The sequence below is a fragment of the Rhinichthys klamathensis genome, unplaced genomic scaffold (assembly GCF_029890125.1).
Source record: "Rhinichthys klamathensis goyatoka isolate OS25496 unplaced genomic scaffold, OSU_Roscu_1.1 h1tg000421l_1, whole genome shotgun sequence".
NCBI classification, from domain to species: Eukaryota; Metazoa; Chordata; class Actinopteri; order Cypriniformes; family Leuciscidae; genus Rhinichthys; species Rhinichthys klamathensis.
Window position 1 is genome coordinate 247,501 of NW_026606919.1, and position 18,893 is coordinate 266,393.

The 18,893-nt window shown below is 50.9% G+C and overlaps 2 protein-coding genes across 12 annotated transcripts in view; both read left to right on the top strand.

The window, feature by feature from the left end:
* nrcamb (neuronal cell adhesion molecule b) overlaps nt 1–18,893 on the top strand; it is a 264,169-nt gene that overhangs the window by 205,298 nt on the left and 39,978 nt on the right. The window lies entirely within an intron of this gene.
* LOC130070840 (disintegrin and metalloproteinase domain-containing protein 10-like) overlaps nt 1–18,893 on the top strand; it is a 54,261-nt gene that overhangs the window by 14,349 nt on the left and 21,019 nt on the right. Inside the window, exons 5-7 of the mRNA XM_056235392.1 lie at nt 1,220–1,308; nt 1,728–1,868; nt 1,946–2,038. Of these exons, the coding sequence (XP_056091367.1) occupies nt 1,220–1,308; nt 1,728–1,868; nt 1,946–2,038 (323 nt within the window). The remainder of the gene's footprint in view (nt 1–1,219; nt 1,309–1,727; nt 1,869–1,945; nt 2,039–18,893) is intronic.

An 18,893-nucleotide genomic window follows, 5' to 3' on the forward strand; every position in this document is an offset into this window, starting at 1 on the left:
CCTCCCCGGCTCATTTTTTTCTCAGGAGCGGATTACCCTCCTCCCTCCCCGGCTCCTCTCGTTTCTCAGGAGCTGATTACCCTCCTCCCTCCCCAGCTCCTCTCGTTTCTCAGGAGCTGATTACCCTCCTCCATCCCCAGCTCCTCTCGTTTCTCAGGAGCTGATTACCCTCCTCCCTCCCCAGCTCCTCTCGTTTCTCAGGAGCTGATTACCCTCCTCCCTCCCCGGCTCCTCTAGTTTCTCAGGAGCTGATTACCCTCCTCCCTCCCCAGCTCCTCTCGTTTTTCAGGAGCTGATTACCCTCCTCCCTCCCCGGCTCCTCTCGTTTCTCAGGAGCTGATTACCCTCCTCCCTCCCCGGCTCCTCTCGTTTCTCAGGAGCTGATTACCCTCCTCCCTCCCCGGCTCCTCTAGTTTCTCAGGAGCTGATTACCCTCCTCCCTCCCCAGCTCCTCTCGTTTTTTCAGGAGCTGATTACCCACCTCCCTCCCCGGCTCATTTTTTTCTCAGGAGCGGATTACCCTCCTCCCTCCCCGGCTCCTCTCGTTTCTCAGGAGCTGATTACCCTCCTCCCTCCCCAGCTCCTCTCGTTTCTCAGGAGCTGATTACCCTCCTCCCTCCCCAGCTCCTCTCGTTTCTCAGGAGCTGATTACCCTCCTCCCTCCCCAGCTCCTCTTCGCGCCAAGTCAGGATTTGGCATTCTGATTTCCCTTGAATCAGAATAAATTCTCGAATTATGTTGTACTTTAAAATCTTGAATTAATGATATCTGCTGCATACATTAATGTTGCTTCTGTTCTGTTTACCCTAACGGGGGTTGTTGCTGCTCTTATCCATGCTAGGCTGCGCAGGGAGTTCTCGCCCATAACGGAACCATACCGCCAATACAAACTGTATGCTAATTGTCAATTGTATTTGACGATAGTGGTCCTGACCGAACTATAGGTTTTTTTAATGTCTCCATGGAACGTCAAGCCATGGAAATTGCCTTGACGTTAAAACCTCAACCGACCAACAGTACTCTTGTTTTTTTATAGTGATAACTTTGTCCCCTAAAACAGCCCCTTAACTCCTGTTGATTACACCTCTCTCTGCAATGCTTGATTCTGATTGGTCGATTGTGCATTCAGCGGTCACATGACCCTTAACTTGATGAGTTCTCAGCTGTACTCATGGATGTGTTTAGCTAATGATAATGTGCTGATCTGTGTGTCTGTCAGATTATCCTCATAAATACGGGCCGGAGGGCGGCTGTGCGGATTCATCAGTGTTTGAGCGGATGAAGAGATACCAGGAGGATCCGCTGAAGGTCAGACCCTCGAGAGCTGAAACTGCAGAGGACACACTCTTAAGCGCTCTCATCCTCACAGATTCATGTTTTTGAAGTTTACGCGGAGATGATTACGTTTCCCAAAATGTTTCAATTTGCATTCTCGAGCACCAAACACTGTTGTGCAAATGAACGGCCAGAACACATTAAATGTTTCTGTTTTCTGTTAGAGCGGTGTCGTGTTAGCGGCCCCTAAGTTAATAACTAATGATCTTTGCAACGGAATTGAATCAATCAAAACTAACTTTATCTGGACAATAACTTTATTCTAGAGCTGCTGTAAAGCCTAACAATCTCTGTTACTTTAATTTCCTATTATCACTGTAAAGCTGCTGTGAAACTATCCATATTGTTAAAAGCGCTGTATAAATGAAGGTGACTTGACTCTGTCTCTGCAGGAGAAGTCGTCAGCGCAGGATCAGGCGTTACTGAGGAAGAAGAGGATGACTCAGGTGGAGAAGAACACCTGCCAGCTCTTCATCCAGACCGATCACCTGTTCTTTAAATACTACAAGACCAGAGAGGCCGTCATTGCTCAGGTACAGCGGGTCTGACCAGAGAGATGAAGAGGGTGATGATGATGAGGATGATGAAGATGTTCTGTGTGTCTCCTCAGATCTCCAGTCATGTGAAGGCCATTGACGCCATCTACCAGGGCACAGACTTCATGGGCATCCGCAACATCAGCTTCATGGTCAAGAGGATCCGGGTCAGTCACACACTTGATACTCTCGAAAGTCGCTCGAGACACGCTCAAACACTCTCGACTCAATCGACAGACACGCTTAACACTCTCGACTCAATCGACAGACACACTCGACACTCGACTCAATCGACAGACACTCTCGACACTCGACTCAATCGACAGACACGCTCGACACTCGACTCAATCGATAGAAACGCTCGACACTCGACTCAATCGACAGACTCTCGACACTCGACTCAATCGACAGACACTCTCGACACTCGACTCAATCGACAGACTCTCGACACTCGACTCAATCGACAGACACTCTCGACACTCGACTCAATCGACAGACACGCTCAACTCTCGACACTCGACTCAATCGACAGACACTCTCGACACTCGACTCAATCGACAGACACGCTCGACACTCGACTCAATCGACAGACACGCTCGACACTCGACTCAATCGACAGACACTCTCGACACTCGACTCAATCGACAGACACTCTCGACACTCGACTCAATCGACAGACACTCTCGACACTCGACTCAATCGACAGACACGCTCGACACTCGACTCAATCGACAGACACTCTCGACACTCGACTCAATCGACAGACACGCTCGACACTCGACTCATTCGACAGACTCTCGACACTCGACTCAATCGACAGACACGCTCGACACTCGACTCAATCGACAGACACGCTCGACACTCGACTCAATCGACAGACACTCTCGACACTCGACTCAATCGACAGACACGCTCGACACTCGACTCAATCGACAGACACGCTCGACACTCGACTCAATCGACAGACACGCTCGACACTCGACTCAATCGACAGACACTCTCGACACTCGACTCAATCGACAGACACTCTCGACACTCGACTCAATCGACAGACACGCTCGACACTCGACTCAATCGACAGACACGCTCGACACTCGACTCAATCGACAGACACTCTAGACACTCGACTCAATCGACAGACACGCTCGACACTCGACTCAATCGACAGACTCTCGACACTCGACTCAATCGACAGACACGCTCGACACTCGACTCAATCGACAGACACGCTCGACACTCGACTCAATCGACAGACACGCTCGACACTCGACTCAATCGACAGACACGCTCGACACTCGACTCAATCGACAGACTCTCGACACTCGACTCAATCGACAGACACGCTCGACACTCGACTCAATCGACAGACACGCTCGACACTCGACTCAATCGACAGACACTCTAGACACTCGACTCAATCGACAGACTCTCGACACTCTCGACTCAATCGACAGACACGCTCGACACTCGACTCAATCGACAGACACGCTCGACACTCGACTCAATCGACAGACACTCTAGACACTCGACTCAATCGACAGACTCTCGACACTCTCGACTCAATCGACAGACACGCTCGACACTCGACTCAATCGACAGACTCTCGACACTCGACTCAATCGACAGACACTCTCGACACTCGACTCAATCGACAGACACTCTCGACACTCGACTCAATCGACAGACACTCTCGACACTTGACTCAATCGACAGACTCTCGACACTCGACTCAATCGACAGACACGCTCGACACTCGACTCAATCGACAGACACTCTCGACACTTGACTCAATCGACAGACACTCTCGACACGAGAGTGTTCCTGACGGAAACCTGGCTGCGTGAAGGTGATCTTACTCCTTTATCGGAGCTTCTTCCCCCTGGATGCAATTATTTTAACTCCCCTCGTATTACCGGTAAAGGTGGAGGACTGACATCCATTTTTAAATCTACTTTTTGCTGTCAACAATCTTCAACTGCAGGCTACTCCAGCTTTGAGCTGCAACTCTTTGAGGTAAAGCTTTCGGAAACTTTTCTCTGTGCGGTGGTCTATCGGCCACCAAAATTCAACAAAGACTTTGTTCGGGACTTTGCAGACTTTGTATCGGGTGTTACTCTTAAATATGACCACTTTTTGGTTGTTGGCGATTTCAATATACATGTGTGTTGTGAGAACAGACCTCTGGTCAAAGACTTTATGAATGTAATTGACTCTTTCAACCTTATGCAGTCTGTTCGGGAGCCCACGCATGAAAAGGGTCATATTTTGGATCTTGTGCTGTCATATGGGCTGGACATACAGATAACTGAGATCGGCCACACACTTTTATCTGACCATTTACCTGTTTTATTTTCCATCTCTGTGCCTGCTCCCTCTCTAAGCGCAGCTCCTCTGCGCCGTCTTCGTGTTTTTAATTCTGGAACTCCACAGTTGTTTTGTGCTATTTTTAAAGACTCTTTTTTATATTCTTTGGATGATCTTAATGACCGCAGTGTGGATGAATGCATAGCAATGTTTGATTCTTTCTGTACTAAGATTTTAGATTCGATTGCACCCATGACTTTAAAGCGCATAAAGCCTCAGAAGGAGCCCTGGCTGAATGAGTCCACTCGTACGCTCAGGCGCACATGTAGACAGGCGTAGAGAAAATGGAAAAAGGACAATCTTCAAATTTCTAGGGAACTCCTTCAAGACAGTCTTATTAATTATCAGCAGGCTGTAAAAACTGCAAAAATTGATTATTTCTCCTCACTGGTGTCAAAAAATGCTCATAAGCCTCAGGTTCTTTTTAATGTATTTGATTCACTGGTGAACTGTGGTGATGCTGTCTGTTTAGAGCCTTCTTCTAGTTTGTGTGAGGCTTTTCTGCAGTTTTTTACAGACAAGATCTCTGCTATTAGAATCCCACTATCTCGGTCTGCTCAGGTCCCCTCAGCTCCTATAGCAAGCACAGCTGTCTTTGACAGCTTTGAACCGGTCACCCCTACTGAACTGAATGAGATAGTTGCACATTTACGCCCTGCTAACTGTCAAACGGATAGTATTCCATCATGTCTGTTTAAGGAGGTCTTCTGTTCAGTGGAGTCTTTTATTTTGAAATTTATTAATTTGTGTCTTAGTTCTGGCTGCGTTCCATCTTCTTTTAAACATGCCATAGTTCAGCCTCTCCTGAAGAAGAAGAACTTAGACCCTATGGTTTTATCTAATTTTAGACCCATTTCTAAGCTCCCTTTTATTTCAAAGGTTTTGGAAAGAGTTGTGTTAATGCAGGTCCAAGAATTTTTAAAAACAGCGGATGTTTACGAACAGTTTCAGTCTGGTTTTAGGTCTCGTCACAGTACTGAGACTGCTCTATTAAAAGTTTTTAATGATCTGTTCTTACACCTTGATACTGGCAACTGTGCCATTTTAATTCTGCTTGATTTGACTGCAGCCTTCGACACAGTTGATCATAAAATTCTTCTGTGGCGCTTAGAGCACTGTGTTGGCTTAAAAGGCACTGTCCTAAAGTGGTTTGAGTCGTACTTAACAGACAGATCAATCTCAGTACAAATGGGACAGTTTTCATCCTCAGTGGCCCCTCTGACCTGTGGGGTACCGCAGGGGTCAGTTCTGGGTCCACTCCTATTTACCCTGTATATGCTACCATTGGGATTAATTTTCAGGAAGCATGGCATCTCCTTCCACTGCTTCGCTGATGATGTGCAGGTGTATCTTCCACTAAAGGTTCCAGCTAAAGAATCTTTGCAGGCCGTGATAAACTGCATGAGCGATATTAAGAAATGGATGGACCTAAACTTTTTAAAACTTAATGAGAATAAAACGGAGGTTGTCTTGTTTGGTCGTCCAGAGTTGGTTCAGGTTCTTACCAGTGCCCTTGGCCAACTAGCACCTCACTTAAGATCCCATGCCAGGAATCTTGGAGTGATTGTTGATAGTGCTTTTAAACTGGATAAGCAGGTCAGTGCTGTGGTTAAGGCTAGCTTTTTTCAGCTTAGACTGATAGCTAAAGTCAAACCGTATCTGAGACAGGCTGACCTAGAAAAAGTCATTCATGCTTTTATTACCTCACGCCTGGATTACTGTAACTCCTTGTATACAGGCATTGGGAAGTCTGAGCTTTATCGTCTGCAGCTTGTACAGAATGCAGCAGCTCGTCTTTTAAGTGGCAGGAAGAAGCGGGAGCACATTACTCCAGTGCTCTCATCCCTTCACTGGCTTCCAGTAAAGTATCGGATTGATTTTAAGGTTATTCTATTTGTTTTTAAATGTATCAATGGGTTAGCCCCAGAGTACCTTACAGACCTTGTCACGTTGCATAGGCCCTCCAGAGACCTTCGTTCAGCCAGTCTGATGGTCCTGGAGGTTCCTAGATCGAAACGGAGATCCAGTGGTGATCGAGCTTTTTCAGTGGCAGGTCCAACTCTCTGGAACTCACTGCCTGTAGCTGTGCGGACTGCTAGTAGCTTGTCCACTTTTAAATCATTGCTGAAGACTCATTTGTTTGAAGTAGCTTTTGGCACAGGGGAGCTGCCTTGATGAATGTTATATTCTATGTGTACTTTTATTTTTAGCATTTGTTATTTTATTGTGTTTTTATTGTATCAGTCTGTGAATAATATCTTTGTGTTTTCATTGTGAAGTACTTTGGTAGGCCTTGGCCTTGGAAATGTGCTATATAAATAAATGTGACATTGACATTGACATTGACACTCGACTCAATCGACAGACACGCTCGACACTCGACTCAATCGACAGACACTCTCGACACTCGACTCAATCGACAGACACTCTCGACACTCGACTCAATCGACAGACACTCTCGACACTCGACTCAATCGACAGACTCTCGACACTCGACTCAATCGACAGACACTCTCGACACTCGACTCAATCGACAGACTCTCGACACTCGACTCAATCGACAGACTCTCGACACTCGACTCAATCGACAGACACTCTCGACACTCGACTCAATCGACAGACACTCTCGACACTCTCGACTCAATCGACAGACACTCTCGACACTCGACTCAATCGACAGACACTCTCGACACTCGACTCAATCGACAGACACTCTCGACACTCGACTCAATCGACAGACACTCTCGACACTCGACTCAATCGACAGACACTCTCGACACTCGACTCAATCGACAGACACTCTCGACACTCGACTCAATCGACAGACACTCTCGACACTCGACTCAATCGACAGACACTCTAGACACTCGACTCAATCGACAGACACGCTCGACACTCGACTCAATCGACAGACACGCTCGACACTCGACTCAATCGACAGACACGCTCGACACTCGACTCAATCGACAGACACGCTCGACACTCGACTCAATCGACAGACTCTCGACACTCGACTCAATCGACAGACTCTCTCGACACTCGACTCAATCGACAGACACTCTCGACACTCGACTCAATCGACAGACACTCTCGACACTCGACTCAATCGACAGACTCTCGACACTCGACTCAATCGACAGACACTCTCGACACTCGACTCAATCGACAGACACGCTCGACACGCGACTCAATCGACAGACACGCTCGACACTCGACTCAATCGACAGACACGCTCGACACTCGACTCAATCGACAGACACGCTCGACACTCGACTCAATCGACAGACTCTCGACACTCGACTCAATCGACAGACACGCTCGACACTCGACTCAATCGACAGACTCTCGACACTCGACTCAATCGACAGACTCTCGACACTCGACTCAATCGACAGACACGCTCGACACTCGACTCAATCGACAGACTCTCGACACTCGACTCAATCGACAGACACGCTCGACACTCGACTCAATCGACAGACTCTCGACACTCGACTCAATCGACAGACACTCTCGACACTCGACTCAATCGACAGACTCTCGACACTCGACTCAATCGACAGACACTCTCAACACTCGACTCAATCGACAGACACGCTGGACACTCGACTCAATCGACAGACACTCTCGACACTCGACTCAATCGACAGACACGCTCGACACTCGACTCAATCGACAGACACGCTGGACACTCGACTCAATCGACAGACTCTCGACACTCGACTCAATCGACAGACACTCTCGACACTCGACTCAATCGACAGACACGCTCGACACGCGACTCAATCGACAGACACGCTCGACACTCGACTCAATCGACAGACACGCTCGACACTCGACTCAATCGACAGACACGCTCGACACTCGACTCAATCGACAGACTCTCGACACTCGACTCAATCGACAGACACGCTCGACACTCGACTCAATCGACAGACACGCTCGACACTCGACTCAATCGACAGACACTCTCGACACTCGACTCAATCGACAGACACGCTCGACACTCGACTCAATCGACAGACACGCTCGACACTCGACTCAATCGACAGACACGCTCGACACTCGACTCAATCGACAGACACGCTCGACACTCGACTCAATCGACAGACACGCTCGACACTCGACTCAATCGACAGACACGCTCGACACTCGACTCAATCGACAGACTCTCGACACTCGACTCAATCGACAGACACGCTCGACACTCGACTCAATCGACAGACACGCTCGACACTCGACTCAATCGACAGACTCTCGACACTCGACTCAATCGACAGACTCTCGACACTCGACTCAATCGACAGACACGCTCGACACTCGACTCAATCGACAGACACTCTCGACACTCGACTCAATCGACAGACACGCTCTACACTCGACTCAATCGACAGACACTCTCGACACTCGACTCAATCGACAGACACGCTCGACACTCGACTCAATCGACAGACACTCTCGACACTCGACTCAATCGACAGACACTCTCGACACTCGACTCAATCGACAGACTCTCGATTCTCGACTCAATCGACAGACACTCTCGACACTCGACTCAATCGACAGACACTCTCGACACTCGACTCAATCGACAGACACTCTCGACACTCGACTCAATCGACAGACTCTCGACACTCGACTCAATCGACAGACACTCTCGACACTCGACTCAATCGACAGACACGCTCGACACTCGACTCAATCGACAGACACGCTCGACACTCGACTCAATCGACAGACACTCTCGACACTCGACTCAATCGACAGACACTCTCGACACTCGACTCAATCGACAGACACGCTCGACACTCGACTCAATCGACAGACTCTCGACACTCGACTCAATCGACAGACACGCTCGACACTCGACTCAATCGACAGACACTCTCGACACTCGACTCAATCGACAGACTCTCGACACTCGACTCAATCGACAGACACTCTCGACACTCGACTCAATCGACAGACACTCTCGACACTCGACTCAATCGACAGACACGCTCGACACTCGACTCAATCGACAGACACGCTCGACACTCGACTCAATCGACAGACACTCTCGACACTCGACTCAATCGACAGACTCTCTCGACACTCGACTCAATCGACAGACACTCTCGACACTCGACTCAATCGACAGACACGCTCGACACTCGACTCAATCGACAGACTCTCGACACTCGACTCAATCGACAGACACGCTCGACACTCGACTCAATCGACAGACTCTCGACACTCGACTCAATCGACAGACACTCTCGACACTCGACTCAATCGACAGACACGCTCGACACTCGACTCAATCGACAGACACGCTCGACACTCGACTCAATCGACAGACACTCTCGACACTCGACTCAATCGACAGACACTCTCGACACTCGACTCAATCGACAGACACGCTCGACACTCGACTCAATCGACAGACTCTCGACACTCGACTCAATCGACAGACACGCTCGACACTCGACTCAATCGACAGACACTCTCGACACTCGACTCAATCGACAGACTCTCGACACTCGACTCAATCGACAGACACTCTCGACACTCGACTCAATCGACAGACACGCTCGACACTCGACTCAATCGACAGACACTCTCGACACTCGACTCAATCGACAGACACGCTCGACACTCGACTCAATCGACAGACTCTCGACACTCGACTCAATCGACAGACACTCTCGACACTCGACTCAATCGACAGACACGCTCGACACTCGACTCAATCGACAGACACGCTCGACACTCGACTCAATCGACAGACACTCTCGACACTCGACTCAATCGACAGACACTCTCGACACTCGACTCAATCGACAGACACGCTCGACACTCGACTCAATCGACAGACTCTCGACACTCGACTCAATCGACAGACACGCTCGACACTCGACTCAATCGACAGACACTCTCGACACTCGACTCAATCGACAGACTCTCGACACTCGACTCAATCGACAGACACTCTCGACACTCGACTCAATCGACAGACACTCTCGACACTCGACTCAATCGACAGACACGCTCGACACTCGACTCAATCGACAGACACGCTCGACACTCGACTCAATCGACAGACACTCTCGACACTCGACTCAATCGACAGACACTCTCGACACTCGACTCAATCGACAGACACTCTCGACACTCGACTCAATCGACAGACACGCTCGACACTCGACTCAATCGACAGACACGCTCGACACTCGACTCAATCGACAGACACGCTCGACACTCGACTCAATCGACAGACTCTCGACACTCGACTCAATCGACAGACACGCTCGACACTCGACTCAATCGACAGACACGCTCGACACTCGACTCAATCGACAGACACGCTCGACACTCGACTCAATCGACAGACACGCTCGACACTCGACTCAATCGACAGACACGCTCGACACTCGACTCAATCGACAGACTCTCGACACTCGACTCAATCGACAGACTCTCGACACTCGACTCAATCGACAGACACGCTCGACACTCGACTCAATCGACAGACACTCTCGACACTCGACTCAATCGACAGACACGCTCTACACTCGACTCAATCGACAGATCCTCGACACTCGACTCAATCGACAGACACTCTCGACACTCGACTCAATCGACAGACACGCTCGACACTCGACTCAATCGACAGACACTCTCGACACTCGACTCAATCGACAGACACTCTCGACACTCGACTCAATCGACAGACTCTCGATTCTCGACTCAATCGACAGACACTCTCGACACTCGACTCAATCGACAGACACTCTCGACACTCGACTCAATCGACAGACACTCTCGACACTCGACTCAATCGACAGACTCTCGACACTCGACTCAATCGACAGACACTCTCGACACTCGACTCAATCGACAGACACGCTCGACACTCGACTCAATCGACAGACACGCTCGACACTCGACTCAATCGACAGACACTCTCGACACTCGACTCAATCGACAGACTCTCGATTCTCGACTCAATCGACAGACACTCTCGACACTCGACTCAATCGACAGACACTCTCGACACTCGACTCAATCGACAGACACTCTCGACACTCGACTCAATCGACAGACTCTCGACACTCGACTCAATCGACAGACACGCTCTACACTCGACTCAATCGACAGATCCTCGACACTCGACTCAATCGACAGACACTCTCGACACTCGACTCAATCGACAGACACGCTCGACACTCGACTCAATCGACAGACACTCTCGACACTCGACTCAATCGACAGACACTCTCGACACTCGACTCAATCGACAGACTCTCGATTCTCGACTCAATCGACAGACACTCTCGACACTCGACTCAATCGACAGACACTCTCGACACTCGACTCAATCGACAGACACTCTCGACACTCGACTCAATCGACAGACTCTCGACACTCGACTCAATCGACAGACACTCTCGACACTCGACTCAATCGACAGACACGCTCGACACTCGACTCAATCGACAGACACGCTCGACACTCGACTCAATCGACAGACACTCTCGACACTCGACTCAATCGACAGACTCTCGATTCTCGACTCAATCGACAGACACTCTCGACACTCGACTCAATCGACAGACACTCTCGACACTCGACTCAATCGACAGACACTCTCGACACTCGACTCAATCGACAGACTCTCGACACTCGACTCAATCGACAGACACTCTCGACACTCGACTCAATCGACAGACACGCTCGACACTCGACTCAATCGACAGACACGCTCGACACTCGACTCAATCGACAGACACTCTCGACACTCGACTCAATCGACAGACACTCTCGACACTCGACTCAATCGACAGACACGCTCGACACTCGACTCAATCGACAGACTCTCGACACTCGACTCAATCGACAGACACTCTCGACACTCGACTCAATCGACAGACACGCTCGACACTCGACTCAATCGACAGACACTCTCGACACTCGACTCAATCGACAGACTCTCGACACTCGACTCAATCGACAGACACTCTCGACACTCGACTCAATCGACAGACACTCTCGACACTCGACTCAATCGACAGACACGCTCGACACTCGACTCAATCGACAGACACGCTCGACACTCGACTCAATCGACAGACACTCTCGACACTCGACTCAATCGACAGACACGCTCGACACTCGACTCAATCGACAGACACTCTCGACACTCGACTCAATCGACAGACATGCTCGACACTCGACTCAATCGACAGACACTCTCGACACTCGACTCAATCGACAGACACGCTCGACACTCGACTCAATCGACAGACACGCTCGACACTCGACTCAATCGACAGACACGCTCGACACTCGACTCAATCGACAGACACGCTCGACACTCGACTCAATCGACAGACACTCTCGACACTCGACTCAATCGACAGACACGCTCGACACTCGACTCAATCGACAGACACTCTCGACACTCGACTCAATCGACAGACACGCTCGACACTCGACTCAATCGACAGACACACTCGACACTCGACTCAATCGACAGACACTCTCGACACTCGACTCAATCGACAGACACGATCGACACTCGACTCAATCGACAGACACGATCGACACTCGACTCAATCGACAGACACTCTCGACACTCGACTCAATCGACAGACTCTCGACACTCGACTCAATCGACAGACTCTCTCGACACTCGACTCAATCGACAGACTCTCGACACTCGACTCAATCGACAGACTCTCGACACTCGACTCAATCGACAGACTCTCTCGACACTCGACTCAATCGACAGACACGCTCGACACTCGACTCAATCGACAGACACGCTCGACACTCGACTCAATCGACAGACTCTCGACACTCGACTCAATCGACAGACTCTCGACACTCGACTCAATCGACAGACACTCTCGACACTCGACTCAATCGACAGACTCTCTCGACACTCCACTCAATCGACAGACACGCTCGACACTCGACTCAATCGACAGACTCTCGACACTCGACTCAATCGACAGACTCTCGACACTCGACTCAATCGACAGACACGCTCGACACTCGACTCAATCGACAGACTCTCGACACTCGACTCAATCGACAGACACTTTCGACACTCGACTCAATCGACAGACTCTCGACACTCGACTCAATCGACAGACACGCTCGACACTCGACTCAATCGACAGACACGCTCGACACTCGACTCAATCGACAGACACTCGACACTCGACTCAATCGACAGACACTCGACACTCGACTCAATCGACAGACACGCTCGACACTCGACTCAATCGACAGACACGCTCGACACTCGACTCAATCGACAGACACTCTCGACACTCGACTCAATCGACAGACTCGCTCGACACTCGACTCAATCGACAGACTCTCGACACTCGACTCAATCGACAGACACGCTCGACACTCGACTCAATCGACAGACTCTCGACACTCGACTCAATCGACAGACTCTCGACACTCGACTCAATCGACAGACACGCTCGACACTCGACTCAATCGACAGACTCTCGACACTCGACTCAATCGACAGACACGCTCGACACTCGACTCAATCGACAGACACGCTCGACACTCGACTCAATCGACAGACACGCTCGACTCTCGACACTCGACTCAATCGACAGACACTCTCGACACTCGACTCAATCGACAGACACGCTCGACTCTCGACACTCGACTCAATCGACAGACGCTCGACACTCGACTCAATCGACAGACACTCTCGACACTCGACTCAATCGACAGACTCTCTCGACACTCGACTCAATCGACAGACACGCTCGACACTCGACTCAATCGACAGACTCTCGACACTCGACTCAATCGACAGACTCTCTCGACACTCGACTCAATCGATAGACTCTCGACATTCGACTCAATCGACAGACACGCTCGACACTCGACTCAATCGACAGACACGCTCGACACTCGACTCAATCGACAGACACGCTCGACACTCGACTCAATCGACAGACTCTCGACACTCGACTCAATCGACAGACACGCTCGACACTCGACTCAATCGACAGACTCTCGACACTCGACTCAATCGACAGACTCTCGACACTCGACTCAATCGACAGACACTCTCGACACTCGACTCAATCGACAGACTCTCTCGACACTCCACTCAATCGACAGACACGCTCGACACTCGACTCAATCGACAGACTCTCGACACTCGACTCAATCGACAGACTCTCGACACTCGACTCAATCGACAGACACGCTCGACACTCGACTCAATCGACAGACTCTCGACACTCGACTCAATCGACAGACACTTTCGACACTCGACTCAATCGACAGACTCTCGACACTCGACTCAATCGACAGACACGCTCGACACTCGACTCAATCGACAGACACGCTCGACACTCGACTCAATCGACAGACACTCGACACTCGACTCAATCGACAGACACTCGACACTCGACTCAATCGACAGACACGCTCGACACTCGACTCAATCGACAGACACGCTCGACACTCGACTCAATCGACAGACACTCTCGACACTCGACTCAATCGACAGACTCGCTCGACACTCGACTCAATCGACAGACTCTCGACACTCGACTCAATCGACAGACACGCTCGACACTCGACTCAATCGACAGACTCTCGACACTCGACTCAATCGACAGACTCTCGACACTCGACTCAATCGACAGACACGCTCGACACTCGACTCAATCGACAGACTCTCGACACTCGACTCAATCGACAGACACGCTCGACACTCGACTCAATCGACAGACACGCTCGACACTCGACTCAATCGACAGACACGCTCGACTCTCGACACTCGACTCAATCGACAGACACTCTCGACACTCGACTCAATCGACAGACACGCTCGACTCTCGACACTCGACTCAATCGACAGACGCTCGACACTCGACTCAATCGACAGACACTCTCGACACTCGACTCAATCGACAGACTCTCTCGACACTCGACTCATTCGACAGACACGCTCGACACTCGACTCAATCGACAGACTCTCGACACTCGACTCAATCGACAGACTCTCTCGACACTCGACTCAATCGATAGACTCTCGACATTCGACTCAATCGACAGACACGCTCGACACTCGACTCAATCGACAGACACGCTCGACACTCGACTCAATCGACAGACACGCTCGACACTCGACTCAATCGACAGACTCTCGACACTCGACTCAATCGACAGACACGCTCGACACTCGACTCAATCGACAGACTCTCGACACTCGACTCAATCGACAGACACGCTCGACACTCGACTCAATCGACAGACACGCTCGACTCTCGACACTCGACTCAATCGACAGACGCTCGACACTCGACTCAATCGACAGACACTCTCGACACTCGACTCAATCGACAGACTCTCTCGACACTCGACTCAATCGACAGACTCTCGACACTCGACTCAATCGACAGACACGCTCGACACTCGACTCAATCGACAGACACGCTCGACTCTCGACACTCGACTCAATCGACAGACGCTCGACACTCGACTCAATCGACAGACACTCTCGACACTCGACTCAATCGACAGACTCTCTCGACACTCGACTCAATCGACAGACTCTCTCGACACTCGACTCAATCGACAGACGCTCGACACTCGACTCAATCGACAGACACTCTCGACACTCGACTCAATCGACAGACACGCTCGACACTCGACTCAATCGACAGACACGCTCGACACTCGACTCAATCGACAGACTCTCGACACTCGACTCAATCGACAGACACGCTCGACACTCGACTCAATCGACAGACACGCTCGACTCTCGACACTCGACTCAATCGACAGACGCTCGACACTCGACTCAATCGACAGACACTCTCGACACTCGACTCAATCGACAGACTCTCTCGACACTCGACTCAATCGACAGACACGCTCGACACTCGACTCAATCGACAGACTCTCGACACTCGACTCAATCGACAGACTCTCTCGACACTCGACTCAATCGATAGACTCTCGACATTCGACTCAATCGACAGACACGCTCGACACTCGACTCAATCGACAGACACGCTCGACACTCGACTCAATCGACAGACACGCTCGACACTCGACTCAATCGACAGACTCTCGACACTCGACTCAATCGACAGACACGCTCGACACTCGACTCAATCGACAGACTCTCGACACTCGACTCAATCGACAGACACGCTCGACACTCGACTCAATCGACAGACACGCTCGACACTCGACTCAATCGACAGACACGCTCGACACTCGACTCAATCGACAGACACGCTCGACACTCGACTCAATCGACAGACACGCTCGACACTCGACTCAATCGACAGACACTCGACACTCGACTCAATCGACAGACACGCTCGACACTCGACTCAATCGACAGACACGCTCGACACTCGACTCAATCGACAGACTCTCGACACTCGACTCAATCGACAGACACTCTCGACACTCGACTCAATCGACAGACTCTCGACACTCGACTCAATCGACAGACACGCTCGACACTCGACTCAATCGACAGACACTCTCGACACTCGACTCAATCGACAGACACTCTCGACACTCGACTCAATCGACAGACACGCTCGACACTCGACTCAATCGACAGACACGCTCGACACTCGACTCAATCGACAGACACGCTCGACACTCGACTCAATCGACAGACACTCTCGACACTCGACTCAATCGACAGACACGCTCGACACTCGACTCAATCGACAGACACTCTCGACACTCGACTCAATCGACAGACACACTCGACACTCGACTCAATCGACAGACACTCTCGACACTCGACTCAATCGACAGACACTCTCGACACTCGACTCAATCGACAGACACACTCGACACTCGACTCAATCGACAGACTCTCGACACTCGACTCAATCGACAGACACTCGACACTCGACTCAATCGACAGACACTATCGACACTCGACTCAATCGACAGACTCTCGACACTCGACTCAATCGACAGACACTCGACACTCGACTCAATCGACAGACACTCGACACTTGACTCAATCGACAGACACGCTCGACACTCGACTCAATCGACAGACACTCTCGACACTCTCGACTCAATCGACAGACTCTCGACACTCGACTCAATCGACAGACACGCTCGACACTCGACTCAATCGACAGACACGCTCGACACTCGACTCAATCGACAGACACGCTCGACTCTCGACACTCGACTCAATCGACAGACACTCTCGACACTCGACTCAATCGACAGACACGCTCGACTCTCGACACTCGACTCAATCGACAGACGCTCGACACTCGACTCAATCGACAGACACTCTCGACACTCGACTCAATCGACAGACTCTCTCGACACTCGACTCATTCGACAGACACGCTCGACACTCGACTCAATCGACAGACTCTCGACACTCGACTCAATCGACAGACTCTCTCGACACTCGACTCAATCGATAGACTCTCGACATTCGACTCAATCGACAGACACGCTCGACACTCGACTCAATCGACAGACACGCTCGACACTCGACTCAATCGACAGACACGCTCGACACTCGACTCAATCGACAGACTCTCGACACTCGACTCAATCGACAGACACGCTCGACACTCGACTCAATCGACAGACTCTCGACACTCGACTCAATCGACAGACACGCTCGACACTCGACTCAATCGACAGACACGCTCGACTCTCGACACTCGACTCAATCGACAGACGCTCGACACTCGACTCAATCGACAGACACTCTCGACACTCGACTCAATCGACAGACTCTCTCGACACTCGACTCAATCGACAGACTCTCGACACTCGACTCAATCGACAGACACGCTCGACACTCGACTCAATCGACAGACACGCTCGACTCTCGACACTCGACTCAATCGACAGACGCTCGACACTCGACTCAATCGACAGACACTCTCGACACTCGACTCAATCGACAGACTCTCTCGACACTCGACTCAATCGACAGACTCTCTCGACACTCGACTCAATCGACAGACGCTCGACACTCGACTCAATCGACAGACACTCTCGACACTCGACTCAATCGACAGACTCTCGACACTCGACTCAATCGACAGACACGCTCGACACTCGACTCAATCGACAGACACGCTCGACACTCGACTCAATCGACAGACTCTCGACACTCGACTCAATCGACAGACACGCTCGACACTCGACTCAATCGACAGACTCTCGACACTCGACTCAATCGACAGACACGCTCGACACTCGACTCAATCGACAGACACGCTCGACTCTCGACACTCGACTCAATCGACAGACGCTCGACACTCGACTCAATCGACAGACACTCTCGACACTCGACTCAATCGACAGACTCTCTCGACACTCGACTCAATCGACAGACTCTCGACACTCGACTCAATCGACAGACACGCTCGACACTCGACTCAATCGACAGACACGCTCGACTCTCGACACTCGACTCAATCGACAGACGCTCGACACTCGACTCAATCGACAGACACTCTCGACACTCGACTCAATCGACAGACTCTCTCGACACTCGACTCAATCGACAGACTCTCTCGACACTCGACTCAATCGACAGACGCTCGACACTCGACTCAATCGACAGACACTCTCGACACTCGACTCAATCGACAGACACGCTCGACA